The 16,841-nt window shown below is 38.2% G+C and overlaps 1 protein-coding gene across 3 annotated transcripts in view; it reads left to right on the top strand.

The window, feature by feature from the left end:
• LATS1 (large tumor suppressor kinase 1) overlaps nucleotides 1-16,841 on the top strand; it is a 56,557-nt gene that overhangs the window by 33,489 nt on the left and 6,227 nt on the right. For all 3 annotated transcript variants that reach the window (XM_049903245.1, XM_049903255.1, XM_049903236.1), the window contains 5 exons: nucleotides 5,897-6,044; nucleotides 9,373-10,889; nucleotides 13,226-13,808; nucleotides 15,945-16,127; nucleotides 16,335-16,441. In XM_049903245.1, the coding sequence (XP_049759202.1) occupies nucleotides 5,897-6,044; nucleotides 9,373-10,889; nucleotides 13,226-13,808; nucleotides 15,945-16,127; nucleotides 16,335-16,441 (2,538 nt within the window). The remainder of the gene's footprint in view (nucleotides 1-5,896; nucleotides 6,045-9,372; nucleotides 10,890-13,225; nucleotides 13,809-15,944; nucleotides 16,128-16,334; nucleotides 16,442-16,841) is intronic.

Raw genomic sequence — 16,841 nt, 5'->3', positions numbered from 1 at the left:
CTTTGAATTATGGTGTTGGTGAAGCATATTGAATATATGATGGACTACCAGAACGATCAAGTCTGTCTTGGAAGAAGTACAGCCAGGATGCATCTTGAAGTGAGGATGGCAAGACTTCATCTCACATACTTTGGACATGTTATCCAGAGAGACCAGTCCTGGAGGTGGACATCATGCTTGGTAAGGTAGAGGGTCAGCAAAAAAGAGGAAGACACTCGAGATGGATTGACACAGTGGCTGCAACAGCGGGCTTAAGCATAGCAACAATTGTGAAGGTGGTGCAGGACCAGGCAATGTGTTGTTCTGTTGTGCATAGGGTCACTGTGAGTTGGAGCCGACTTGATGACACCTAACAATAACAACAGTTATTTATCCTCATGGTGATACAGTATGGCAGTTTGCTTCTACTACCTCCTTGGTAGATTCCCATTTTATTGCAGATTTTTCAAGGTCCTAAGTTGGTACAACCAGAATGCTCCTTAGAAGCAAGAGTGGCGAGACTGCATCTCACATACTTTGGACATGTTGTCAGGAGGGATCAGTCCCTGGAGAAGGACATCATGCTTGGCAGAGTACAGGGTCAGCGGAAAAGAGGAAGACCCTCAATGAGGTAGATTGACACAGTGGCTGCAACAATGAGCTCAAGCATAACAACGATTGTAAGGATGGCTCAGGACCGGGCAGTGTTCCATTCTGTTGTACATAGGGTCGCTATGAGTCGGAGCTGACTCGATGGCACCTAACAACAGCAACAACAAACTGGTACTTCAGAATTCTTATCCAGTTTCACTTTATTCTTTTTATCATTTCATCAGCCCTGTCCTGTTCAAGTATAAGGCGGTCATTTGTTTGAGAAATTTTTCTTTTTACTCTAAAATTCAAAGCTTGTGTAGCTCAAGATTATTTTACCATAGAAATAAATGTTAAATAGGACTGGTGCATTCTTTGGGCACGTAAATTTCAGTCACTGGAGTGTATTTTTGCTTATAAGCATGATAAAAGCCTAATGTGGACATAATGTATTCTTATCACGTAAGACTTCTAAAATTACTGATTTAAGGGTGCTCTTTATTCACACTGGCACTAACACACCCTTTAATGAACACTTGGGTAACATTGTTACAGATATAAAAAGTATTTTAAAATATAATAGCAGTGAATATTAAGAAAGAAAAACCTGTGTAAGAATCACCAAAATTACTGGTTGAAATTCTAGTGCATTTAATAAGAATAAACGGTTCCCATAATATGAAAAAAATACATCCTGAGTGCCAGCTATCTTATTGTGTTAGTCATCTGATGCTGCTATAACAGAAATAGCACAAGCGGATGGCTTTAACAAAGAGAAGTTTATTTTCCCACAATCTAGTAGGCTAGAAGTCCCAATTCAGGACATCAGCTCCAGGGGATTGCTTTCGTTCTCCGTCAGCTCTGGCGGAAGGTCCTTTTTGTCAATCTTCCCCTGAACTAGGAGCTTCTCTGCACAGGAACCCTGGGTCCAAAGGGTACCCTCTGCTCCCGGTGCTGCTTTCTTGGTGTATGAGGTCCCCCAATCTCTACGGGCTTCCCTTTTATCTCTTGTATGAAAAAAGTGGTGCAGGCCACACTCCGGGAATCTCCCTTTACATTGGATCAGGCATGTGACCTGAGCAAAGGTGTTCCATTCCACCCTAATTCTTTTAAACCACAGGCAGAGATTATGATTTATAACACATAGGAAAATCACAAAATGGAGGACAACCACACAATACTGGGAATCATGGCCTAACCAAGTTGGCATATTTTGGGGGGACACAATTTAATCCATGACACCAACTGAGGTGGCACTGTCATGTGGTAATAGCATAGAGGCAGTTATAGTTCACTTAACTGCATCAGTTTTAAAATTAAGCACTCCCCAGTGAGTTTTAATTTTGAGAGATTTGTATTTTAAAATTTGTATATAAGACTTTTTTATTGTATTTCACTATTTTAAATTTGCAAAATTTGGTTGCCATAAAATGTGACTACACTAACTTGTCTAAGTTAGGGATTGAGTTTGGTTGTTTTAAACAAAAATATAAAGAATAATGCTTTAAATAAGATAGTGGTTCAGTTTATATAGCTCGCATTGTTTAGCTTCTTAAAGATGCCAGAGCCTCTGACTCTTTAAGATTTTCTTGAATTTTTCTTGGTAGCAAGGTGAAGTAGCACAGGTATCATATCTGTTATATAGGAAACAGGAAATAGGAAGAAGCAGTACTTAAATCAAGGATAGCAAAATTCTTTCAGGAACCCTTGCTTTGTGTCTCATTAGTCAGAACTATCATGTGATCGCTATAGCTATAAAGAATACCGCTTCCAACAAAATCAGTAAACTTTTTTCCAAGAAAGGGACAGTGAATTGTAGGTAGATAACAAGTCTGCCACAACCTTTATTTGGTTGGTCTCATACATGGTCATTTCACAAAGGTAAATCATCTGTCTGTTCAGCCATTATTCTTAAAAGCTATTTCTCTTTTTTTTTTTTCTAATTATTTTATTGTGGTAAGATATAACAAAAATTTTGTCATTTTAACCATTTTTAAGTGTACAACTCAGTCATGTAAATTAACGTTCACCGTGTTGTGCAGCCATCACTGCTGTGTTTTCAAGAGTTTTTCGTCATCCCAAACCACAATTTGGTTTAAGCAATAAGCCCCATTCACCTCCCCCACCTCCTGGTAACCAGTAATAAACTTTTGTCTCTGTATTTGCCTGTTCTAGGTACTTTGTGTGGGTGTGTCAGACTTATGTCACTCAGCATAGTGTTTTCTGGGCTGATCATGTTGTAGCATCTATCAGGACTTCTTTTCCCTTTATGGCTGAATAATAACATGTTTTGTTTATGTATTCATCTGTTAATGGAAACTTGGATTGTTTCCACCTTTTGGCTCTTGTGAATATTGCTGTAATGAATGTTGGTGTACAAGTATCTGTTTGAATCCCTGCTTTCAGTTCTTTGGATGTATACCTAGGAGTGAGACTGCTGAGTCCTATGGTAATTCTGGAGCTCTAGTGGTACAGGGGTTAAGAGCTCAGGTTGCTAACCAGAAGCTCCGCAGTTCGAATCCACCAGCTGCTCACTGGAAACCGTATGGGGCAGTTCTGCTTGTCACCTGCGGTCGCTGTGAGTGGGAATTGACTCTTTGGCAACGGGTTTGGTTTTTGGTTTATGGTAACTCTGTGTTTAACTTTCTGAGGAACTGCCAAACTGTTGTCCATAGGGTGGCATCATTTTACATTCCCATCAGCAGTGCAGGAGGGTTCCAGTTTTTTCGCATCCCCAACACTCATTTTTCTGAAAATAGTCATCCTAGTGGGGGTGAAGTGGTGTATTCCATGATTTTGATTTGCATTTCCCTAATAACTAATGAAGAAGTCTTGGTGGTACAATGGTTAAACACTTGGCTGCTGACCTGACTGCTAACTCAAAGGTCAGCAGTTAAAACCTACCAGTGGCTCTGTGGGAGAAAAGACCTGCCAATCTGTTCCCGTAAAGATTACACCCTAGGAAACCCTATGGGGCAGTTCTACTCTGTCCTGTAGGGCCAGTATGAGTCGGAATTGATTTGATAGCACACGACAACGACAACAGTGTCTAATGAGCATCTTTTCTTGTGCTTATTGGATGTTCATATATATTTCTTGGAAAAATATCTATTCCAGTCCTTTGCCCATTTTTTAATTGGGTTGCTTGTCTTGCTATTTCTCATTTAAAAAAAATGTTTGAAATGCTAAACCCTCTAGGGCAAGTACATAGCTGCCTCTGTCTTTTTTAATAATATTTTATTGTGTTTTGGAGCTCTGGCAGCACAGTGGTTAAGAGCTTAGGCTGCTAACTAAAAGGTTGGCAGTTCGAATCTACCAGCTGCTTCTTGGAAACCCTGTGGGGGCAATTCTACTCTGTCCTGTAGGGTTGCACTGAGTCAGAATTGACTCAGTGACACCAGCTCTGGTTTTGGTTGTACTTTCCATGAAAGTTTACACAGCAAATTAGGTTTTCATTTAACAATCTCTATGTCAATTGTTTTGTGACTTCGATTACATTTTTCACATGTATCAGCATTCTCATTATTTCTGTTCTGTTTGTTCTGTTTCCATTAATCTAACTTCCTTGCCCCTCCTTTACCTTCTCTTCTTTGCTTTAGGGTAAATATTGACTCTCTGGTCTCATCTAGTTGATTACTTAAGGAAGCATGGTTCTCATAGGTGATAAAAAGCCAGTCTATTATTTGGATGAAAGGTGACCTTCAAGAGTGGCTTCAATTTTAAGCAAAGGGGATCTTAGGGCAATAGTTTCAGGGGTTCATCTAGCCTCTATCGTAAGTTTGGCCTTTTTTAAGAAATTTTTGTTCTACATTTTTCTACCATTCTATATGGGACCTATTGTGTCCCTTATCGTAACAATCTGTAGTGGTAGCCGGCACCATCTAGTTCTGGTCTCGGGTTAGATGAAGCCATGGGGTCGTGTGGGCTGTTAGTCCTGTGGACTAGTGTCTTTGAGTCTTTGGTTTCCTTCATTCTCTTTGGTTTCAAATGAGTAGAAACAAATAGTTGTATCTTAGATGGCTACTTGCAAGCTTTTAAGACCACAGATACTACTCACCAAACTAGGATATAGAACATTATCTTTATGAACGATGTTATGCCAGTCGACTGAGTTGTCCCACGAGACTACGGTCCCAAGCCTTTTAACCCAGTAAACCAGTTCCACGAGGTGTTTGGATATGTCTAGGAAGTTTCCATAACTGTGCACCCTATGCGCTTTATTATATATATGAATATATATGCTAGTTAGGTATGATAGCTAAATCACTGTTGTCATTGTCGTCGTGTACCATTGATACAATTCTGACTCATAATGGCCCCATATGACAGAGTAGAACTACCCCATAGGGTTTCCTAGGCTGTAATCTTTATGGGAGTGTATATATTCTTGTAAAATACATGTCAATATACTTTCCCCATGACAGTTTATAATGTATGTCTCCATATGACATAAAGGACAGGGAGTGGGACAGCAGGACAAGCAGTGATCTCCAAACACTGTGCTTGTGTGCTTTACATGTTTTCTCATTTAATCTGCACGTCAACCCTGTGAGCTTATTACCGATCAAGAAACTGAGGCTCTGAAACGGTAAATAACTTGTCAAAGGCCTTACAGCGTTAAAGTGGAGGAGCTGAAATTCAAATCCAGATCGGTCAGACTCCACATCCTCTGCTTTTTCTGTCGCTCCACTAGAGCCCTGAATTCTTCACCACATAATCGTGTATTGTCTAAGTATCTTTTGTGCTACCATTTGGCCTATATTTGTGTCCGTGTAAATACAATTCTCTGAAAAGGTCGGCAGTTCAGATCCACCAGGCGCTCCTTGGAAACTCTATGGGGCAGTTCTACTCTGTCCTGTAGGGTCGCTATGAGTCAGAATTGACTCGACGGCACTGGGTTAAGAGAACAGGAACCGGAACTACATAGTTCTTTTAGTAGCGTACATCGTGGTGGAAGTGCTTAATCAAATGCTTTAACAATACAAAAAATCTAGATTGCAGTATTTTGATTGATACCTACTTTAAAAATCTAATAGTCTCTGTATAAGAATGAGAAATAATCACAATGATATTGTTATGATTGTCTCAGGAAGAGGTTGTTTTCCTAGAAAGAAACAGTAATAAGTTACATAAAGATAGATTTATTTTGTTTTCTTAGTAATTTGAGATTGTATGGATTTTTATAACAGTTACAAACAGAACATTGATATTATGCTTTGGGGCCTGTTCATAATTTAGAATTTCTCTAATGGAACTCATAGTGCTGTTTTCCTCTTACTATGTATAGGATTTAATATATTTTTGTCTTTTTTAAACTTCCTATCAGGATATGGTTATACAAGCTCTTCAGAAAACTAATAACAGAAGCATAGAAGCAGCAATTGAATTCATTAGTAAAATGAGTTACCAGGATCCTCGACGGGAGCAGATGGCTGCAGCAGCTGCCAGACCTCTTAATGCCAACGTGAAACCAGGTGATGAATCAAACGTTTTCCCTAGTCTCATAGTATAGTTTTAAAATACTTAAGTATATCAAATCTTTAGTCTTAGAAATTAAAAGCTTCCCAGTAAGTGAAAGTTCTAATATTGGTATGATATCATACCAATGTGAATTTGAGCATGGGGTCTTCACATTTAAAAGTTCTGTAGATAATTCTGATAAGCAGCAGTCAAGGTTGAGAACTTCCTCACTGGTTATGCCACAACTGAAATATCTCTTTTTTTTTTTTTTTTCACAAATATCATCATTCAAACTACTCTCTTTTTTCTTCTTGTAACTGCTTATTAGAAGAGTAAAACATGCTCATCATATTTAGAAAGTAAATAAGCAAAAAGAAAACACCACTGTGTTAATACCCACACAATTTTGATATGTTTTGTTTCCCAGTCTTGTTTCCTATGTGAATGGGTTTCTATGTGTATATTTTCATTCTTGTTAATTTAAGCAGAAAATGGGGTCATACTGAGATCTACTTTAGTCACTTAGTATACCATGCATAGTTTTCCATATTAATAAATATCCTACAGAATACTCTTAATAAAAAAAAAATTTTTTTTTTCTTAATAGCCACGTTAAAATAAACATACCACATGCTTTACTTAACCAATCCCCTATTTTTGGACATTTGCCGTGTTTCTATTTTTTTTTTTAACGTTACATAGAGCAGTGTAGTAAATAACCTTGTGGCCAAGTCTTTCTCATTCCTGGTGGTTTTGTAAAAGTAAATTTTAAGGCTTGGAAAATTTAAAGGATTTTGATAGATATTACTGTCCAGAAAGGTAGTATCAATTTATATTCTTATGTTTTTAATATGCAAATACATATATTTCTAAACCCTGTGTGTTACCGTTTTTGCCTGTTTAATGACCGAGCAAATGCTGTCTCATTTTACATTTATATTTCTTTAATTACTGGTGACGTTGAACATTTTTTTATTCATTATTTTTAAGGTAGCATTTTATGTTTTTTGTTAATCTTGAGTTTGTCTTTTTTTGATTTATAAAAAGTCTTTATTATTTATTTGTTTATTTAGTTTACTTTTCATTCAGTACATTTTTATTGATCAGCCAGTATTTCAGACCCTTTGCTTTGCTTTGGATATAAAGTTCTTGCCCTTTTGTGGACCTTACATTTTACTAAGGGAGATCCAGTAATCACACACATACGTGTAGCATTACAACTGGATGAGTGTGGATGAAGGAGAGAGTTACATGGCACTATGGACTCATATAATAGAGGGATTTTTAGACCTAACCAAGGAGATCAGAGAAAACCTTCCTGAAAAACTGATAATAGAGCCGATGATCTGAAGAAAGACAAGGGTTACTGGGGGTGGGATTAATGAGGAGGCCCATCCTATGTATGGCCCCTTTGGCGCAGGGTCTTGCAAGAAGGTCAATGTGGCTGGAGCACTGAAAACAAGAGTATGAGCTATGGCTGCAGAAGTACGTAGGGGCCTGACTGTGCAAGACCGTTTCATTGATTTTGTTTTTATCCTAAGAGCAGCAGAAAGTTATTGAAGTGTTTCAAGCAGGGTAAGGACATGATTTGGATTTGTGTTTCAGAAAGATGGCTGCAGTAGAGGAGAGTGGATTGGAGAGGAGCAAGGGAGGAGAGATAGGCAAAGATTTGGTAGGAGATAAAGTAGTTCATGGAACTAATAAGGTAATTTGTACCAGGGAGATTACAGTGGAGAAAAGTGAATGAATTAAGAGGAATGGAAGGGATAAAATTGATATGGACTTGGTGATAGATTACATAGGGGGGATGGTGATGAAAAGGAATGACTCGGTCTTTTGGCTTAGAAAAATGGATGGATGGTGATAGCCTACACTGAGAAAGGAAATGCTAAAAGAAAACAGGATTTGGTGGGGAAAGATCTTAAGCCTCGTTTTAGATATAAGGGTGAGTTAGGGTCACTTAGTTATCCAAGTGGTGATGTCAAGTAGGGATCTGGCTATGTAGGTATGAGTTGGAGAGACACGTTTGAGTCATATGCATGAACTAGATCACCAAAGGAAGATAACAAAGACAAAAATGACTAAGAGTAGGCTTTTTAAAAAAAATTTGGAAGGAGCAATAATGGCCTGGAAGCATAAATGAAGAGCAAAGAAGATACAACTTCACTTTTTGGCCCAGTTTATTTTTAAAGAAAACCTTGATTTCAAAGGGGTACAAGGAAAGTAGTGTCAACAGGTGGTAACCAGCTTTAAAGAGATTGCGGGAAATGTTGGAGAAGGGATTAGTGATCGGGGCATTTTTTGGTTATGGAACAGCAGGTCTAGAGGGCATAGTGCATAGGAGGGTGGAAGGTGGTCAAAACTTGGAGAGCTTTATGGGAGGTGCAAAACAGCAGGGATGGCCGTGTACTCTTGGATTGAAGAGACTTCTGTTTTTACTGATCAGAGCTGGGTGAGTGATATGGTGGATTTAGCCTCGCTGACTATCCGAGGAAGGTGAGGCTGAGCCTGGTGGCTAGAGGACTTGTCTGTTTTGCACAGAGTGATGACTTTTCCCTGAAGTCACAGACACCAAATATTGCCCAGCATAGAGAAAGATGTACGTTTACTACTCTTTTTTTGTATGTGTGATTGAATATATTTTCTCCCATGATAATGCTGACCTTTCAGTTTTGTGTGGGTTTCTTTTTTGTTTTGTTTTTCATGGTGACAAGTGTTTTGTGTATTTATGTTTGTCAGTCTTATATACTGTATGTTTTCTACCTTTGTCACATTGGGAAGACCTTCTCCACCCCAGTATTAATTAATGTTCACCGGTTTTCCTAAGCTGAAAGCCCAAGAGTCATTCCTCTCCATCATCGTCTCTCATATGGAATCTGTAACGGAATTGTCAGTTTTACCTTCTCATCTCTCTTAATTCATTCACTTTTCTCCACTGTCATCTCCGTAGTCCATATTACCTCATTGCCTTCATGAACTGCTGTATCGCCTATCAGATCTACCCATATCCCCATTCTCATCCACTGCAGCTGGTTTTTTAAAACACTAATCTTATCTAAAATGTTTTATTGATATTTGTTACCTTCAAAGAAGGAGACTGGTGGACTGAAGGACAGAGGTGGGTATCCTTTTGTAGTTCTTGAATTTTGAACTGTGAGAATGTATTACCAAGTCAAAATTTTTAAAAGGTAAAAATGAAACCACATGCTGAAATTTGATTTTTTATAAATCTTGAAAGGGAATTGAGTATCGTTAAATGTCAAAATCCCAAGCTAAAGTTTTCAAAAATAAGAGGTTAAAAACATGTTTTTTTTCTTTTCTCTGTCTCTTTTGTCACCACAGGGAATGTACAACAATCAATTAGCCGTAAACAAAGCTGGAAAGGTTCTAAAGAATCCTTAGTTCCTCAGAGACATGTCCCACCACTAGGAGAAAGTGTGGCTTATCGCTCTGAAAGTCCCAACTCGCAGACAGATGTAGGAAGACCTTTGTCAGGATCTGGCATAGCAGCATTTGCTCAGGCTCACCCTAGCAATGGACAGAGAGTGAATCCCCCGCCACCACCTCAAGTAAGGAGTGTCACTCCACCACCACCTCCAAGAGGCCAGACTCCCCCTCCAAGAGGTACAACTCCACCTCCACCTTCGTGGGAACCAAACTCTCAAACAAAGCGCTATTCTGGGAACATAGAATATGTAATCTCTCGAATCTCTCCTCCTGTTCCACCCGGGACATGGCAGGAGGGCTATCCTCCACCACCTCTTAACACTTCCCCAATGAATCCGCCTAATCAGGGACAGAGAGGCATGAGTTCGGTTCCTGTTGGCAGACAGCCAATCATCATGCAGAGTTCTAACAAATATAACTTTCCACCAGGGAGGCCTGGAATTCAGAATGGTAGTGGTCAGTCTGACTTTATGATACACCAAACTGTTGTCCCTGCTGGCACCGTGAATCGGCAGCCACCCCCTCCATATCCTCTGACCCCAACTAATGGACAAAGCCCCTCGACTTTACAAACAGGGGGGTCCGCTGCTCCTTCATCATATACAAATGGAAATATTCCTCAGTCTATGATGGTGCCAAACCGAAATAGTCATAACATGGAACTTTATAACATTAATGTACCTGGACTACAGACAACTTGGCCTCAGTCATCTTCTGCTCCAGCTCAGTCATCCCCAAACAGTGGACATGAAATCCCTACATGGCAACCGAACATACCAGTGAGGTCAAATTCTTTTAATAACCCATTAGGAAATAGAACAAGTCACTCTACTAATTCTCAGCCTTCAGCTACAACAGTAACTGCTATTACACCAGCTCCTATTCAGCAGCCTGTGAAAAGCATTCGTGTATTAAAACCAGAGCTACAGACTGCTTTAGCACCAACACACCCTTCTTGGCTACCACAGCCAATTCAAACTGTTCAGCCCTGTCCTTTTTCTGAGGGTACCACTTCAAATATGACTGTTATGCCACCTGTTGCTGAAGCTCCAAACTATCAAGGTCCACCACCACCTTATCCAAAACATCTGCTACACCAGAACCCATCTGTTCCTCCATATGAATCAATACATAAATCTAGCAAAGAGGATCAGCCTGGCTTGCCCAAGGAAGAGGAAGGTGAAAAAAGTTATGAAAATGTTGATAGTGGTGATAAAGAAAAGAAACAGATTACAACTTCACCTATTACAGTTAGGAAAAACAAGAAAGATGAAGAGCGAAGGGAATCTCGTATTCAAAGTTACTCTCCTCAGGCATTTAAGTTCTTTATGGAGCAACATGTGGAAAATGTACTCAAATCTCACCAGCAACGTCTACATCGTAAAAAACAATTAGAGAATGAAATGATGCGGGTAAAACCTTTTAAAATGTTCATTTTTATACTTGATCATCTATTTGGTGTTTATTTTAAAATATTGTGGTCCAGTATTTTTTTTTTGTTATAGCTCAAAAATACTGTCAATTTTTAGAAAATGAGTAAACATTACTTTTGATTATGGCATCTTATTTTAGTATTTCAAGATTTTCTCAGAATTTCCTTTAATAAACTCGTGTAAATTAAGAAAAATATTATTTATAGTATACAGTTTAGATGTACATAACTTCTTTATATGGAAGTTGGGGTTACCTTCTAGGTTTTGCACATTATCTTACAACATTGAGAAATAAGCTAGAAATTTCTAGGTCCCAGCTCTTGATACACTTAAGAAACAATTCTTTTTCCTTGCAGTAAGTTTTTGGGCTTGTGGATTTATTCATCACATAGGTCTTATCTGAAAGTCTGTCAGAGGCATCTCCCTTGGGTTATTTCCCCTTCTAATTTCTTTTTCATAATGTACTAGAGAAAAATGTGCTGAAAATATCAACTCATACTTAAAAAGAAATCAGAATAAGTAAACACCCATTTTAGATTAATCTGTTATGATTCTACATAGATCTCTTCACTAGTTGTCATGAGATATTATCATGGTACTATCATTATTGTTTTTATCATATCATTAGAGTTCAAAGGTTGACTCCTGATCTTGTATCTATCACTCATAATCCAAGAGTCTTAAATTTGTGATTGAAATTCCTCACATATTTGAGAGAGCCATTCTTTTAAAATGATTTTTCTAAATCTGATTTCACAGTGTTGTTATCCCTGCTATAAATTGAATTTTATTAGATGAGAAATACCAGGACAATCTGTATGACTTATACGTATTTTTGCTCTTAGGATTTCTTACTAAAGTCTGTCTGTATGTATTCTCTTAGTTTATTTTTCCTTTTTCCTCTTCACTTTCACTAATAGCTGATTTAAACTTTTATGGTGTTGGAAGCTTTGCTGACTTCTGTAGCCTCCATTACTGTGTAGGCAAGTAAGATTTTAAGAGAAACAGTTCTGTACTAAGACTGGCATGCCACCCTTCATACAGATTTTTTGCATGCAAATGCGCATCCTAACAGAAGCATGAGGTTGCTACATTTCGATTAGTCTCGCATTTCTAGAATTAGACTGACTTTTCCAGTTGAATTCCTTTTCTATTTAAACCCTTTTATTGGTTTTTTATTAATTAGTCAAAAATAAACTGTTCTGCCTTCTAAGTCCAGGTAGCTCTTAAAAGTTAGTATTGTTTTTAATCTGAAATCTTAGTAAATCACAGTAACTATTCTTTGAAATGTTCCAAACTATCTAAAAGATGCTTTAGTAACCATACAAATTATCCTTTTTAAATAAGGTAGGAGACACTCTTTGTGTTTTGCTTTAGTGGTAGGCTCTGACTCCCACTCTTACCCTAATACCCTGAGAAAGATGTAAAACTATTAATGACTATACAAGGGGCCCTGGTGGTGTGGTGGTTAAGCATTTAGCTGCTAACCAAAAGATAGGCGGTTTGAATCCACCAGCCGCTCCGTGGAAACCCTATGGGGCAGTTCTACTCTGTTTCATAGGGTCGCTGTGAGTTGGAATTGACAGAAATGGGTTTTTGGTTTGGTATTAATGATTAATGACTATTGTCTATTTATTAAGAATGGGGAAACAGTGATTATGGTAGAGAAGGCATTGGTTTTGTTGTTCTTAAAAGTATCCATTTTTGAGAATAAATGAACCTAGAGTGGAAGAATATTTGAGGCCTAGGCATTCCACAAAGAGAGGCATATAACGAAGGCAATCTAATCATATAATTAGGGATGAATGCGTGAAGACCCTGGTGATGCAGTGGTTAAGCATTTGGCTGCTGACCAAAAGTTCAGCAGTTCAAATCCACCAGCTCCTTGGAAACCCTATGGGGCAGTTCTACTCTGTCCTATAGGGTCGCTATGAGTAGGAATTGAGTCAATGGTAACGGGTTTTTTTTTTTTTTTATGCATAGAGAGATAGATGAGGATGCATGTTAACAAATATTTGCTTATTGCACACGGGGAACTTCTTTGAGTCCATTAGAGAGGAGTAGAAAGCTGACCATTGGTATCCTTTTCTCGCTCCCAATAGCCCAGTCTGTCTCCTCACCTTGTATATCTTGTTAACTGTTCCTTAAACTGCACTTTTGATAATTAGTTTTCTCTGAAATATATTCTAGATTTCTAACCTGCTTTATTAAAAATTACACATTTAACCTATGTGCCTGAATTTTTCAAGATATTTCTTAATATTCAATATAGAAAGAAGATAATTCCTCATTTAATATTTAGTTTATTTGCCTAGGTTGGATTATCTCAAGATGCCCAGGATCAAATGAGAAAGATGCTTTGCCAAAAAGAGTCTAATTACATCCGTCTTAAAAGGGCTAAAATGGACAAGTCTATGTTTGTGAAGATAAAAACACTAGGAATAGGAGCCTTTGGTGAAGTCTGTCTAGCAAGAAAAGTAGATACTAAGGCTTTGTATGCAACAAAAACTCTTCGAAAGAAAGATGTCCTGCTTCGAAATCAAGTTGCTCATGTTAAAGCTGAGAGAGATATCCTGGCTGAAGCAGACAACGAATGGGTAGTTCGTCTGTATTATTCATTTCAAGATAAGGACAATTTATACTTCGTAATGGACTACATTCCTGGGGGTGATATGATGAGTCTCTTAATTAGATTGGGCATCTTTCCAGAAAATCTGGCACGATTCTACATAGCAGAACTTACCTGTGCAGTTGAAAGTGTTCATAAAATGGGTTTTATTCATAGAGATATTAAACCGGATAACATTTTGATTGATCGTGATGGTCATATTAAATTGACTGACTTTGGCCTCTGCACTGGCTTCAGATGGACACATGATTCTAAGTACTATCAGAGTGGTGAGTAAAGTCAACATTTATTTTAGTTTGTACATGTTAATGTGGTCTATTAATGCAATAAAATGTAAGATGGTATTATCAGTGGATAGGGAGCCAGAAGACTTGGGTCACATGTTGACTCTTGGATGAACTTGGGTGAATCCTTTAAACACTTAGACCTATAAAAGGAAAGAGTGTGTAAAGTTTGATTATTTCTAAATAGCTAACATTTTTAAGTTAACCCCTTTGCATTTTGTTATTTCGACATGCCATAAAAACATTTTTAAAATAATTATAAAACTCCATAACCACCAGTCAGCTTAAGAACTAGATAGATCATTAATACCTTAGAACCAAAAAACAAACCAGTTGCTGGTGAGTCAGTTCCAACTCATGCTAAATAATCATTTCCTCTTCTTTTGCCACAGACGTAACCATTATTTCAGAACTTTGTAATCAGTTCCTTATTTTTCTCTATACTTTTATACTCGTGGTGCAGTGGTTAAGAGCTATGGCTGCTGACCAAAAAGTTGGCAGTTCAAATCCACCAGCCGCTCCTTGGAAACCTTGTGGGGTTAGTTCTGCACTGTCCTATAAGGTCACTCTGAGTTGGCACTCAACTCGACGGCAGCAGGTTTGATTTTTTTCCCATACGTCACTGACTCCCAAATTGTTCTCTTTAGATCTGACCTCTCCCTGAAATTCCAGATATCTGTATCCAGCTACTTATTAGAGATCTTTACATGGGTTTTTTTGTTTTGTTTATTTTTTTCACATGGATTTCAATAGGCCTTTCATATTTAACGTTGCCAAAAAAGAACTCTTTAATTCCGCACTTTTCATCTCTTCCTCCTCCAGCCTTTCCCCCTTTAGTAACTGTACCTCCACCACCCACCTCATTATCCATGGTTCTTTTTTCCCCATGCCTTCCACATCAAGTCCTGTTTACCTCTAAAATGTATTGCAAATCAGTCCACTTCTCTCCATCTCCACTATTGCCTTCCTAGTCCAAGCTCCCCTGTAACATAGTCTTCCATCTGCTGTTTTCACCCTTTGTGTCCTCTATAATCTGCAGCTGGAGTTTCTGGTGTTTTTTTTTTAAGATATTGTCATTCTCTTGCTTCAAACTCTCCACTAGCTTCCTCCTATACTTGGAGTCCCTGGGTGGCACAAGTGGTTTGAAATCAGCTGCTAACATAAAGGTTAGTGGTTCAAACCCACCCAGGGGATCCACAGAAGAAAGGCTTGGTGAACTGCTTCCATAAAGATTACAGCCAAGAAAACTGTATAGAGCAGTTCTACTCTGTACCACAGGGGGTTTCTGTGACTTGGAATCGACTGAACAGCAAGGGGTTTGGTTTTCTTTGGTTTGATACCTGGAGTAAAATGCAGATCATTTCTTCCTGCATACAAAACCGACTTGCACTGGCTCCTGCTCCACTGCTTTCCATTCTCGCTTTTACCTAGTCTCCAGCCATACTGGTCCTCTCTCTGTTGCTACCATTTCTGTGTGGGATGCCTTGCCTTATTTTCAAATGATTGGGTCCCCCTTGTTTTTGTTGTTGTTTTCTTTTTTACGTCTTGGCTTAGTCACCTTCTAGTAGTTCTTCCCAAACCACCCAGTTTGATGTAGGTGTCTAGTCATATTTATCACATTACCCCATTTTAATTCCCTGCTTGGGACAAAGCACTGTTTCTTACGTAAGTATTTGTTGTGTTCTTTCCCCTCCTGTAATATAAACAGCCTGAGAGAAGAACCTTGTCTTTCTTATTTACCATTGTATTTTTTTTTTAATTTAAATATTAGTTGAATGAAACACTGATCTAATTTGTTTGAACCTTTGTCAGAGTAGTAATGGGGCACAATGTGAATAATTCTTAACCCTCTCTGTTCATGACTTACATTGTCATCATTTAACAATGAGTAAATTATTGAGTCTTAGGCTGAGTTTTCCTAGTTGTAAGATTATCCTACTGGTATCTCAGAAAGCAGGCTCCAGTTGGTAATAAACACCATCAGTGATTTGGTGTACACTGTGTCTTAGCTTGTCACAGGGGAGAATGTTGCTAACCGTGCTAAACCATGATGTTTAAAATTAAACAGAGTTTAGGTTTACTCTTGTCCTTGTTGCTTTTATTTCTTTTTTTACCATATAGGTGACCATCCACGCCAGGATAGCATGGATTTCAGTAATGAATGGGGTGACCCATCTAACTGTCGATGTGGAGATAGACTGAAGCCACTAGAGCGGAGAGCTGCACGCCAGCACCAGCGCTGTCTAGCACATTCTTTGGTTGGGACTCCCAATTATATTGCGCCTGAAGTGTTGCTACGGACAGGTAAAGAATTTGTTTCATAAATAATCTTGATATACCTTTAGACTAGCCAAAACTTACACTAGAATATATGTTATTTTTCAGGTTTATAATAAAAATATTAATTTTACAGAATAAACTGGTAATTTAACGTTAATTTTGATTTTCCTAATCCTGAGTATTCTTAAGAAAGTGCTTATGAATAACTGTAATTTTGCTATCTTATTTTAGGATATACACAGTTATGTGATTGGTGGAGTGTTGGTGTAATTCTTTTTGAAATGTTGGTGGGACAACCTCCTTTCTTGGCACAGACACCATTAGAAACACAAGTGAAGGTAAGGTATAGACTGTATAGCAGTAACTCCCTCACTTGGAAGTGGGACTCTTAACCATCTCAACCCTCAAAAATACAACTGCAGGTATAACAAGAACCATGAAAACGTTCACTAATGTTTGAGCCCAATTAATAATGTAGCTTCTTGGAACTTACTTCAAGAAAATAATTCATAAGAAGAAAAATGTCTGCATTGTAGACAGTGTGGTTATTTATAGTAGTAGAGAAAATTTAATAACTAAAGTAGCTACCAAATGATGAAAATTAGGATGTGTATAAAGACAGAACTACATATAGCAACATCATGGTCAAACTGCTGAAAATTAATGAGAGAAAAAAACTTCAAAAGCAGCGAGAGAGAGGTTCCAGTTCTAAGTTGTAATAGGTACACTCCACCCTGA

Source organism: Elephas maximus, chromosome 1 (assembly GCF_024166365.1).
Source record: "Elephas maximus indicus isolate mEleMax1 chromosome 1, mEleMax1 primary haplotype, whole genome shotgun sequence".
NCBI classification, from domain to species: domain Eukaryota; kingdom Metazoa; phylum Chordata; class Mammalia; order Proboscidea; family Elephantidae; genus Elephas; species Elephas maximus.
This window is presented reverse-complemented; position numbering and strand designations above follow the sequence as displayed.